At 38.8% G+C, this 12395-nt stretch overlaps 2 protein-coding genes across 4 annotated transcripts in view; one reads left to right on the top strand and one right to left on the bottom strand.

The window, feature by feature from the left end:
* Window positions 1-62: 62 nt before the first annotated feature.
* NMRK1 (nicotinamide riboside kinase 1) lies at window positions 63-11016 on the bottom strand. 3 transcript variants are annotated; one of them, XM_032213067.1, is made up of 10 exons: window positions 10861-10960; window positions 9924-10058; window positions 7013-7055; window positions 6306-6396; window positions 5600-5648; window positions 3504-3672; window positions 3355-3426; window positions 1783-1889; window positions 1327-1407; window positions 63-373 (listed from the first exon to the last, which is right to left on the bottom strand). In XM_032213067.1, exons 3-10 carry the CDS (start codon window positions 7039-7041, stop codon window positions 345-347), a joined length of 627 nt encoding a protein of 208 aa, XP_032068958.1. In that variant the 5' UTR covers window positions 7042-7055; window positions 9924-10058; window positions 10861-10960; the 3' UTR covers window positions 63-344. The 3 variants fall into 3 exon arrangements, with proteins under 3 accessions (XP_032068958.1, XP_032068959.1, XP_032068957.1); XM_032213068.1 differs by lacking the exon at window positions 10861-10960 and adding an exon at window positions 10672-10854; XM_032213066.1 differs by lacking the exon at window positions 9924-10058 and having other exon boundaries at window positions 10861-11016.
* A 254-nt stretch (window positions 11017-11270) lies between these two features.
* Window positions 11271-12395, top strand: part of OSTF1 (osteoclast stimulating factor 1) — a 28017-nt gene continuing 26892 nt past the window's right edge. The window contains exon 1 of the mRNA XM_032213069.1: window positions 11271-11503. Within this exon, the coding sequence (XP_032068960.1) occupies window positions 11470-11503 (34 nt within the window). The 5' untranslated portion in view covers window positions 11271-11469. The remainder of the gene's footprint in view (window positions 11504-12395) is intronic.

The raw sequence follows: 12395 nt of genomic DNA on the forward strand, positions 1-12395 counted from the left end.
AGGAGGAAAGGGATAAAAAGGGAAAAGTTAACAAGTGACCAAAAAATACATAAACAAATATATACAAAAAGTGACCTCCAACTTTATTTAGTACAGAGACAATTATAAAATATAACAACCTACGTTTTTGACAATATTAAGAAGAAATTAATGGAGTTACAGGAATTGTAGCAACTGATTTGGTACTGAACCACAAACAATATATCCCATAGTACAGAAGCGCCAATCTTCATTTAATTTTTACTGATTTCTGTCAACTGGTACTGGTGGCCTGGGATGTTCTTCAGTGATTCATTAATGAAGTTAAGTGGTTGTAATGAAACTCTCCAGGCTGGGAACCAGTTTTATGCATGCATAATAATGCCTTGCTCACCTATAGAAAAAAGAACAATACATTAGTTCAAATATATGCTGTAGCTTTTCCTAGTCAATCTGTTTCCAAGGTTAACGTATCCTTATTCTTTTTTTATTTTACAATGAACTATGAAAAATGTATTTATCGTAGTACACCTTTGGTTTCCTAAAGACTTCCAATACCAGGCTTCATACCTAAAGTAGAAATTTATGCAAAGGGATTTATTTTATGTAACACTTGCAAATTTAACCCAATTTTGGTATAACTTGTTAATCAAATATATGCACGTAAGATTTTGGAAACTATAATTTTACAGAAATAATAATGCAGTCATTTTTCTCATAAGTAACATAAAAACGTATAAATTAAATTGGAATGCTCACTTATGTTTTAGCTGTAAAAGGGAAAATTTAGTGCTCTCAGAGATCACAATAAACCAGTGTTTAAGAGGTAAAATGTAAGAGGCATTTTCTTTTTCCAAACCACAATACAATGGTATTAGGAGTACCAGACACAGAACATCTTTACCTCAACTAGGGAAAGATAAGGATAAGGACTGTGCTTCTTGCACAATAATGATATGTTTCTGAATAATGATGGGCTTTTTCCAGCGAGTTTATTAATACCTGTATGCAACACATGCAGATTACTGGATATATTTATTACCTGAATGACCTAATATTCTGGGCATTGGAGTTTTTTTAAAGGTGAACATTTAATAGCTGTCAACTGCTGCCCCCAATCTGCCTATACCTGCAGTAGGATTTAGTGGAGAAGAATGATCTTAGACAAGGCAGTGAAACATTGAAGCCCTAGTAGCTGTCCAAGGAAACTAAGAGTTGAACTGTACTTCTGTGGGACCAGCTTATGTTTTTCAGATGTAATGGGAAACACACACACACAAATCTAATGATGTAGATAGCATTATTTGCAATTTTCTTGATGCAAATGATCCTAGGCTAACTACTTACTTGTCTTTTCCAATTCCTGCATTATATCATTATATATCCTTGAACAGAGGTCTTCCTGTGGTTTTGTTCCATCTAAATAAACTGCAAAAGGTGGAATACAAATGCAAATTACTTTCAGCAGAGGAAAAATTTCACAATCACATTACTGCTGAGAAGTGTGGTATATACATTTAACACTAGTTCATACAAAGATATATAACTTAAGGTCCCATGCAATCTGAACAACGGTTTGACCACTAATAGTGTGAGCTTGTAAATGTCTAATCATACGTTAAGAAAACATTTGGGAACTAGAGACCTCTTATCACACTCATAAGCTATTCACCTTTCACATAAATGCAAAGAAGTACTGAGAATTTTTTTAAAAAAAAGAATACAGGAAGTGCATAATTAGTTATGCAATACTTATGGAAATATCACAGACATCTGACAGAACTATAAGAATGTTAGCTGTACCGATGCTTGCTTCATTTTCTTCCATTTCTCTCCTGTGTTTCTGATACATAGGCCACACATGTCCATCAAAGTAACCAGGTGGGTCTGGTGGATTGTATATTCTGTTGCTACATTAAACAAAAATAAAATCCAAAGTAGTTCTTATTAGTTTGATAATCTTTAAATGGTTTCTTCTTTCTGTATTTCACTCCTAGATTTTATAGTCATACATTTGATATTGTTCAATACTACTACTTTTAAGCCATTTTCATAATTTTTGTCACAGTCCCTCAAGCCTAGTGGGAAATTTAACTGTTTCCAAGTATTGATTCTTCAAACCTTTGTAGCTTTAGGGGAATGAGTTGACCACTTAGGACTTTTTCAATATAGCTAAACTACAAGTGCCTAAAAGGCCCAACTATCATGAATTGAATTCTAACATCAAGAACATAGGAAGGGTCACAAATTAACCATCCTCAAATATAACCTTTATTATAGCTTTAAAGCCAGCAGCTGCCACACCCTATGTTCAGAGATAATCTTCATAATGATGTGCCTCGAGTTTCACTAGCAAATAGCAAATAACAAATAACAGAACTGTCATAAGGAAAGATCAGTCATGCTGATCTAAGTAGATTCCATGGTGTTTTGCATTCTATTAAAAGATCTGTGCCAAATGTCTACTGTTTCCTGAAGCTCTGTCTAGATTTTCTTCAATGAAAAAAATACTGGAAATGATCCATTGAGAAAAACATTCTGTCCATTCTGACTCAGCTTGCACCTCTTGAGTAAAAATGATCCTTGGCTCCATTTCTTACAAAAGGTAGTTTTATTAGAAGGCAAGTGAACTGCAGTAAAGCAAAAGCCAGACCTGTGCCAAATCCCCAAGTGTAATTCCTCCCCTCTGAGGCATTTCCCATTACTGCCCCCCCACCACCACCATCGTCCAATCAGTTTTGAACAATATGTTTTTGAAACACTCAATCTTGGTATAGGCTGGTTTCCACTACTTTCACTTTCCTCTTAAGCCATGGGTACCCAACCCCAGGTCTGTGGACTGGCACCAGTCCGTGGCATGCCAGAAGCCGGGTCATACAAATACCAATCCATGAGATGCTGGCGGCACACGAAAACACGCCCCCTCTGATCCGTGGAAAAACCTCTCCAAGGAACCAGTCCCTGGTGCCCAAAAGGTTGGGGTATTACCTAAGCACTCCCTCCCCTTTTCACCCTCCCCCCAGGATCCATGGCAGACTGGCACCTAGGGACAGCAGGAGCTCAGGGGTGAGGTGGCAATTCTGACACATTCTTCTGCTGTGAAGGAAAGCTTTCTTTTTCATAAAAAAGTAAAGAAGAGACAGAGACAATCACTCCCTTTATCTTTCTGAATGAAGGACAGCATCAGTTCCAAATGCCGCCTGACCAAAGAGAAATATGGCCCATGGGCTGAATATAGTCCTCCCAAAACACAGATAGTCTAAAAGTGGAACTTATTTTGACGTATGTATTAAGAAGAGATGCAATTTTACAGAGAAAGAAACAATGAACAAAGAAAAAAAGTTTTATATTAAGCATTGTTTTAGTATACCATACCTTCTTCGCCTTTTACACTCTTCATAGGGAATTGTTAAGAAATATTTTTTATCCCATATATCACTAAGGGGCCTGCAAGAGTAAAACGACAAGTAAGGAATGCTGGTTTGCCCTATTGCAGTTCTTGTAAATGTTAAGCAACTGCTTACTTGTAGTTAAACAGAAGGAAACCTTCAATAATTAAGACCCGAATATCTTTTGCTCCTGTCTGATCATCATGTGTATTATTGGGTGGTCTTGGCAATGCAGAGTCTTCTGGTTTTGTCATCCAAGAACGTATGCTTGCCACCATTGTCTCCATGTACAAGGCATCAAGTACTAAAAGAGACACTTAAATCTTAAAATGTAAGGCAATATTCCCAGTCTGCACACATTCTGTTCATGAGACACTCAAGAGCCAAAGCTTGAAGTATATACTGAACAGAATGGGAGGGTTAGGAATTACTTGAAATGTTAGAAGAGTTTGCTATTTTGAGGATTCAGCACTATCTGAGAAAATGCAAATTATGTTTACTATTGATTAATCAGGACTGGAAGCAGGAAAGTTTATAAAGTGATAGCAAGGTATAGGAGCAACATATCCAGTGATCTCATTGTAGTTCTCAAGTCTATGAATTCTATGCAAATAGCAGACAAATGGGTTGTGATGAATTAAGGATAAATTAAAAAGAAATGGCAGATTAATCATTTCTAAACATTAACAAGCAAAAAAAAAATGCTTTCAGTTTCTCATATGTAGTATGGATTATATCAAATTTTAAATCTTTACTATTTAGTATATAAAGTGAAACATGTCCTCTTTAAGCAAAATGAATTAAAATAAGTATATGAATTCTTTTAAGGCAGTAGAATGTCATACTTAGTTGATTACATTTCATTATTCAAAGCTATATGAAGGAAGTAAGCTAAAAGATTTATTTATATAATCAAAATGTATTACTGGGGGGTTCCCTAACTTTAAAATGGCAAAAAAAAAAAAAAGAATCTAAAAGTCTGGGCAAGTTTCTCTGTTTGGCAAAAGTGTGGAGTCAAAGTATTATTTTTCTAAGTTTGAGTTGAACATCCTACAGTTTAAGCAGTCAAACTGGGGCAGAATGTTACTAATTTCATTAATGCTATCTGTAAAGTTGCTTACTGTATTTTCATGATTAACTGGTTTCCATTTAACTACTGAATGAAAATATTTATATTCCAACAATAAACTGAATTTTGAAGACACCCAAAGTCCTTTCGAAATCCAGACTGCTTTAAGAGAACCCTAAAGGTTTTATGTAAAATATTATCTTTATCCTAGAAAGAGTCTAATTCCTTTGTCTTTTCTTTTCTCATATCTATTTCTTTCTGCTAGTTCAGATCTATGAAGGAGGTGAAAATGTGATTCATCTCATTCATATGCGATGACGGTCAACAATCCCCCAAAAGCTGACTATGCTTTCCTAAGCCAATTCAATTTATGGTGAATTCTTATTATGTTGCAATTCAAAAATGTAATTGCCTGCATTGCACAACAATCAGCGCTGTCTGAACCTGAACAAGTTGATCATGTACACAGTTATTGACAACTATCTTATTTATATTAACAGCTTTTAAAACCAACTTGTTTTTGTAGGCAAAGGTAGCACATTTACATTCCAAGAACAGGATATTTCCATAACAGAACAAGCTTTATAAGTAGTTAAACAAAGTAAAGTGTAGATTTCCTCTGAACACTTGGTGCTGATACAGGACATCTAGGAAAGGGGGAACCAGATTGAGCAGAGAAGATCTTCACTGGCTAGAAACAAAAAGGGTCTTTCTTCTCATTTATAAATAGGAAGCCTTTGTGTTGTGGTGTAAAGATTGAGGTCATTGAAATATCTATTGAAAATTGTATTTTACAATATTACAGTTTTTAATTTATTTATACATTTGCAGGTACACATATACAATTTGGAAGCCGCTCAACTCCTGATTGCTCTTATGTGGCTTAGTGATGAAAACTAAGGGCAATACAAAAAACAGAAGAGAAATTATGACTGGGCCAAGAAGTCCATCCAAAAGGGGTACAATCATCATTCTGCCCAAAACCTTAGGAAAATAGCCAGGACTTTTAATAGCTTTTTGAATGCCATCAGGGTGGGAGCCATCCAGATCTCTCTTTTGAGTTTTCAAAATATATACATATATATACATGTGTGTACACACACACACACACACACACACACACACACACACACACACACATAACAAAACCCAGAATATTTACCATCGTACTGCAGAAATCCACGATCATCTTTGGCCACTTCAGATTCAGGCTAAAGAAAACCCAAACATATTAACGTTATGGAGAGTATGGTACAAATCCACAGGATAAGTGGTTGCAAATTAATGTGCATTAATTAAAAATATAATAAAACCTCCCATGAACCACATTCTTTTATTTAAAAACTGGTATTTGCCAAGTAAATGTACAGAACAAGAAAAAGCAAAGATTGAAATGTTAGGCAAAAATACAACAAAACAAGTGAAGGCTACAGTCTTTTCCATAATTTTTGAGATGATTATTTTAGTAATTTTGAGATAAGGTCAATTTGGCTAATTTTCTAGAAACTTAAGAGTCACACAATCACCATTTGGGCACTTCAAAACCAATGGGCATATGTATGTATGTATGTATGTATGTATGTATGTATGTATGTATGCATGCATGCATGCATGCATGCATGGTCCCAATTGGATCAGTAAGCAGGGATTACATGTAAAATTGCTGAAACTAAGAAGCATTGTTCTATTTGATTGAGAACTCTCTGATCATACTAGGTGAGTCATATTAACTTCTGACGATCATCACTGCATAGACTTACTGTAGGGCAGAGAGAAGCTTTGTGGACCTTGGAATCAACAAACTTAAATCCATTTCTGCAACAGAGAAAAATATTAACTCAATGTGTAAATTTTTAAAAACTTGTTACCTTAAAAAATGTATCTTGGGAAATTATAGTACAACTGGGAAGCAGTTTCTTCAACTTTCCTGCCAGAGTTGTTTTGCCTCCATTCGTTACACTGAATTGGAAATAGGAAAAAAAGTGTTGAGAAGAACAAATTGTACAGCAGATAACACAGTTAATAGTTTTGTTTGCTCTGCAATTGCTTTGTATCCAGTCAAATGTAATGATTTTTTTTAAAACTTAAGTAGCAGAAGGTTATTTATTATAGCTGCATAAGGGCTTTCTCTGTCAATTATCTTCTACAGAATAAATGCACAATGATCATTCATTGTTTGTCTTTTTCTTTCCTGAGAGCAAGGTTCTTAAAAGTATTTGTATGGTTGCAACAGCAAAAATATTAGGCCTAGGATTGCAACAATAGTGGAAACCATAATTTCATATACACTGAATGTTTTCACAGTACAATATAGAACGTAGCTTTAGAAAGTCGGCAAACGTATTACATAAAGTGTCATAACTTTTAAATGTATTTTATTGGTATTGTATACCGACAATAGCCAAAGTTGAATAGGGCAGCCTTTATACATGCAAATTATAAATAAAAATTATAAATACTGTACATATACAATGAAAATAATCCATAATGAGCAAATGGTAATTAAATGTGGACCATCTGTATTTAGATACTTGGATATACGAAAAGAGGATTTCAAATTCCTGTTCATACTTACCCTCCAAGTCCAATGACCAATGTTTTCATTGTTCCTTTACAACCTAAACATTAAATTGAAAGGATAAAATCAAGAGCATATCAATTAGCTTTTTTCCCCTAGCTTATGGAACCTTTATATGCTTTTAAATTGAGCTATGCCAGCGAGGGACTCTAAAACTGGATTAGACTGGCCACTGTTTGAAAAACCACATAAGAAAGAGTAAAACCTATCTAGCCCAACAGTGAGAGCAATCAATGAAACCACAGCTGAGACAAAAAGTAAAAAAACTATAAAAAGGAGGATTGGTGAGGAGACATGCAATCATCATCTTTGTTATGCCCCTATGATTTGGTGACCATGAGAGAATATAAAGTGTATGCAGGAGACAGTTGACTTCGAATCCCACCTTAGACATGAAAGCTCTTTGGACCAGTCCCTCAGCCTAACCCAGCTCACAGAGTTGTAGACGAAACAGAAGGAGGAAAGAATATTCTGCATGTTCACCACTTTGAGTTACTTATAAAGCAATAAAGGTGGCCTAAAATAAGCCTAATAAATAATAAAGCTAAAAAATAACAAAAGAAACAGTTGTGTGCTGTGTGTCATTTAGTGAGAATCATTTGTCTATCTAAAGATCCTGGAAGAATTAATACTTTTTTGAGCCAAACATACAGGCTCTCTTCTTCTGACACTTGGTTTCTAATCTCTTTATTATTTCATGGCTCTTACTCACACTTCCAGACTCTCTGAATCAGGGGTGGGTTCCTGCCAGTTCTAACCTCTTCTATAGAAGAGGTTCCACAAATCTACAGTGCCATTTATAACCGGTTCCACCTCCCTCCCCCTGCCCATCCACACATCATCAAGATGAAAAGCAAGGGGAGGAATTCTGGGAGTTGAAGTCCACAAGTCTTAAAGCTGTCAAGTTTGAACACCCCTGGGTTTTTTTTTCTAAGGGGTTAGGGGTGCAAGGGTCTTGTAACTTGATAGCTTTAAGACTTGCGTGCTTCAAATGCCGGAGTTTCTGAGCCAATATTTTGGTTGCGAAGCAAGAGCGTTGTTAAATGAGTTTCACCACATTTTACAAGTTGGCCACTCCCACCCAGTCACATGGCTGGCAAGCCACTCCCACAAAGCAGGCCACACCTACAGAAGAGGTTCTAAAAATGTTTGAAACCCACCACTGCTCTGAATCCTTCATGAAATGTGATACATAGAAATATACAGTGTTCTGTACATGGCACAGAGCCTGATTACTTGAGGATCCATTTATCTCCCACAGTATCTCCCCAGCCAGTTTGTTCCAGTAAGTGGGCAATCCCTTGGTTCCTTCAATTAATCTCAGGAGGTATGTCTTTTCTGCCATAGCACCTCCCCTCTTGAATGAGGTTCTCCAAGAGACCTGGATGTCCCTGGATGGCCATTTATATTATCTAAATTACCCAGAGTCAGTGATAATCACGGGTTTAATATTTTAATAAATAATGATATTATATGACCAATCCAAAACAAGTTAAATGATTACTTTCTGTCATTTGGACATTATTCTACTGATGTGGCATAAAATATATTGGACTTTTTAATATTTATGTTACACTGCAGAAGCAGCTTGGGTTCATCTACAGTTCCAAGGTTCTTTCCACAGTATTAAACTAGGTATCCTCCTTTTTATAGCTATACCATCTTTTTGGAATGGAATCAAAGTACTGGCTAGCCTTAAAGCACATGAATATAAAATAGGCTATTTTGTTACACTCAAACACTTCACGATGTTTTTTTTTCAGTTTTTAGTGCTTTTATAAAATAGCACTAAACTTATGACTACAAATACTGATAACCATGAATATACCTAGATTATATGCTGCTAATTAACTATTATGCTACAATTGCTTCAATGGTGGGTTGCTAATTTTTTTTACTACCGGTTCAGGCGTGCATGCACAGAAGCGTCTGGGTGGGTGGGCAAAGCCTCCCCCCTCCATCCCTACTGGTTCGCCCAATCCAGGCCGAACCAGGAGCAATCCACTTCTGAATTGCTTCCAAGTCATTTATCAGTTACATAAGGGTGAAAGACTTTGAACCCTTTGGGATGCAAACAGAATTTCAAAAGAGTAGGACACAGTTCCAAAATAAACTATAAAGAGCAATGCATAGACAAAAGGGATGCAATTTCACTTGCAGAACAAAATATTTGTTTCAATTGTCATTAAAACCAGCAAAAATAAGATTTATGTTTATATCAAACTGTCCGTAAAACACAGCCCTATTCAAATTACACCATTTGTAAATAAAAGCTCTATGGTTGTTGAATAAGACTGCAGTTCCTAATACAAATAAACTTAAATGGAACAAGAAAGAAAGTTACAATTATGTTGGAACATGGTGTAATGGACTTTTTCCAAGTCTGTAAAGGAGACTCCTTGTTTTATTATTTATTAATTGAAGGAGACTAGATTAGAAAATGCTCTTGATTTTTAAATTGGAGGAAGAGAACTGTGCCATGCTGACAGCACTACTCTGGAAGCTGAAAATGTAAATTATCTACTAGCTCTGTTACTAAAAGTCCAAAAGCCAAGTGAAAAAAACCAATCTGATTAAACATAAATATGGCTAAATTAATAGCAAACAAATACATCAAACAGCCTCAGACTTGCCAAAGAACATACTGAAGTAATGGATAGCTCCTGTTTTGTATGACTGAATACAGCTCATTTAGTGACTGTTCAAAGTTACAACATCACTGAAAAAAGTGACTTATGACTATTTTTCCTCATTGCAGCATCCCCAAAGCCATGTAATCAAAATTCAGACAGTTGGCAACTAACTCATATTTATGATAGCTGCAATATTCTGGAATCATGTGATCACCTTTTGTGACCTTCATTGCTGGCCTTTCCACCCAGTGTCCCTTACCTTCTATCTATCTTACCTTCTATTCCTTTCCGTCTTAATCCACAATTGCACTCATTGAGCGGAAACAGTCACGTGACATCCAGCTTAATTACTGCTTTGTGCCAACTACAAGAAGATTCCAGCTCAATTGGGATTGGAAGTCGAGGACTATCTGTATTTGGGACACATTAACGTGAAGAGTTAGTCCTCTAAAGAAGTCCACAATGCTAGGAAAGGTGGGACGAGCAGGAAGGCGAATGGAAATTACAGTGACAATGGGTGTCCTATTGAGCAATATGAAGTGCCAGGCTGGGGTTAGATCACTCTGGAAAAAGATTATATGGTCACCAAGTCAACCCAGACTTAATGGCATATGATCCATGAATGAATTACATGGGACAGGTGGAGGATGGATTTATCCCATTTATCTTCTCATTTACAGTGTATTATCTCTCCTTATTTCATTCCCAGACTCTTCTTATAACTATCCAGTATTCTCATTCATTCATCCAATTCATGAACAATCATACAATGGAATAATTACAAACGGTTTTTTATGGGTGATGTTAAAACCCTTTAACATCACAGAAATTTAAATTGTTATCAATAGGATTTTTACCCCATACAGTAGTCGCTCGGATTTCTAAACTCAATTAATCTTTGTTACCCTCCTTTCCATCCCCCACATATTCCATCTTTTTCTTACCACGAGGTGCTAGTTTGAAAGCAGCCCCAGAAACAAAACCATTAAGGAAGACCAACAGCATAGCCCTCCAGTTACTCACTCATTATGGGGCCAAGTACATATTATTGCCCAACAACGTCCAGTCTGCTACACTTAAGTGCTCGCAATCACACACTGCAGAGAACAAGGTCAGATTTTGTTTTTGTTTAGAAAAATTAATTCCACAAGGGCTTCTGTTCAGAGTCCCTATGTGTCTACAAGCAAAAGCAACGTAACAAATGCAACTCACACTTTTCCTCTTCGGAGCAAAGCGCGTGAACGACACCCACAAGAAAGCAAAGCGAAGCCTGCATTCGGCCCGCAAACAGAGGCGGGCCGTCTCCAAGCCCCTCCTTCTTCTATCACCCCATTAGAAGCCGTAACCACAGAAAAGGGCAGAGGCTTCACCTTGCTTGCACACCAAGAACGCGGACAGGGAGGTCCCACCGCTGCGCTCCGATTGGCCTCCGGGAGGCTTAGGAACCGCCCCTCCCCTATTTGGAGCTGCGCGCGTTGTGATTCGTCGGTCTGTGGTCGGCCCCTCCTTCCCGCGCGGAACGCCCCCTCCTGGGATGATTCCGCCTTGCCTGCTTCCCTTCGCTCTTCCTGCCGTGCGTTTCCTTGGCCTCTAGGGGGAACCAGTCTGCGACGAGCCGCACTTCCTCCTCGTTGCAAAAGCACCTTTCGTGCCCTCGCGCGCTCAGCTGGGTCCCTCCAGCTTCGTCGGTCGCTCCGGAGCCGCGCCGCTCCAGAAATCCTCCGCCGAGAAAGGGCTGCGGCGATCTGGAGGTGGCGAGCGAGCCGGCTCAGCGCTAGGATCGGCGGTCGCGGAGGTTGGCTTTGCAACTTGGACGCAGCGATGTCCAAGCCGCCGCCTAAGCCAGCTAAACCAGGTAAGGGAGGCGCTGCTCTCCCAAGCCGCCTCTTTCTCTTCCTGGAAGCCGTCATCTTGATCTTGCTGCTGCCGCCGCCTCCCTTCTTATTGGAAGCGAGGGGGGGCGTTATCCCGCTGGGGTTGGGGGCAAGAGGAGGCGATCCTTCCTGACACGTGGATCGGCGCTGGCTGCGACTCAGCCGGGACAGCCCTGCAGGACGTGGTGCATTTGGCGTCCTAAACTGAGATTTCATCCACCCACCTCCCTACTGTAGCTCTGGCAGCCTTTGATCTGGCTGGCAGATTCTCTCCTGCCCCTTCTCGATGCTGGAGATGGCGAGGAAGAGGCTCGTTTGGGGAAGAGGAAGAGCTGCTCCCTGGGTCGGGTGCGGCCGGGAGGGAGGCTGTCACTGTCAAAAAGTCAGGCCAGGAAGTTGAGTTTGGCTGAGCCCAGCCAGGCTCCCGGAGGAGCCACCTGGGGGCGAGCGGCGGCTCCGGCTCCGAGACAGCGGAAGCTCGAGCAAAAAGGATCGATCGCTTGAAATCTTATTGCAACCGGTGCTGCAAATAAGAAAGCCAGCCGGGCCGGATCGGGCCGAGCTCTGGTGCTTGAATGCTGGTTGCGAAATCGGCAGCAACATTAAAAAAGAAAAAAAATACTTCCGCACCCTCGTCTGCAGACATGTGAGAAAGGAGCAGTTTTCCTCCGGATCAGGGAGGTGGAAAGAGAAAATTGTCCTGACACGCAGACTGCTTAGCAAAAAAAGTGTTTGATGTCCATTAAGATACCCAGCAGATTAAGCAAACCCTGCATAGGATTGTTCTCAATCTCTTGCAAGGCAAAATAAGCCGTTTGTCATGGGAAAAAGAAAGAGTTGAGTAGCATAACCTCATGCATAAAATCAATTATT

Source organism: Thamnophis elegans, chromosome 3 (genome assembly GCF_009769535.1).
Source record: "Thamnophis elegans isolate rThaEle1 chromosome 3, rThaEle1.pri, whole genome shotgun sequence".
Taxonomy (NCBI): Eukaryota; Metazoa; Chordata; class Lepidosauria; order Squamata; family Colubridae; genus Thamnophis; species Thamnophis elegans.

Coding starts and splice junctions, on each gene's coding strand:
- NMRK1 (XM_032213066.1), bottom strand. CDS start 10,924: ATGCAGGCTTCGCTTTGCTTTCTTGTGGGTGTCGTTCACGCGCTTTGC. Junction 7,056..10,860: donor TTGCTCCGAAGAGGAAAAGT/GTGAGTTGCATT, acceptor TTTAATGTTTAG/GTTGTAAAGGAACAATGAAA. Junction 3,673..5,599: donor TGGATTTCTGCAGTACGATG/GTAAATATTCTG, acceptor TGTCTCTTTTAG/TACTTGATGCCTTGTACATG.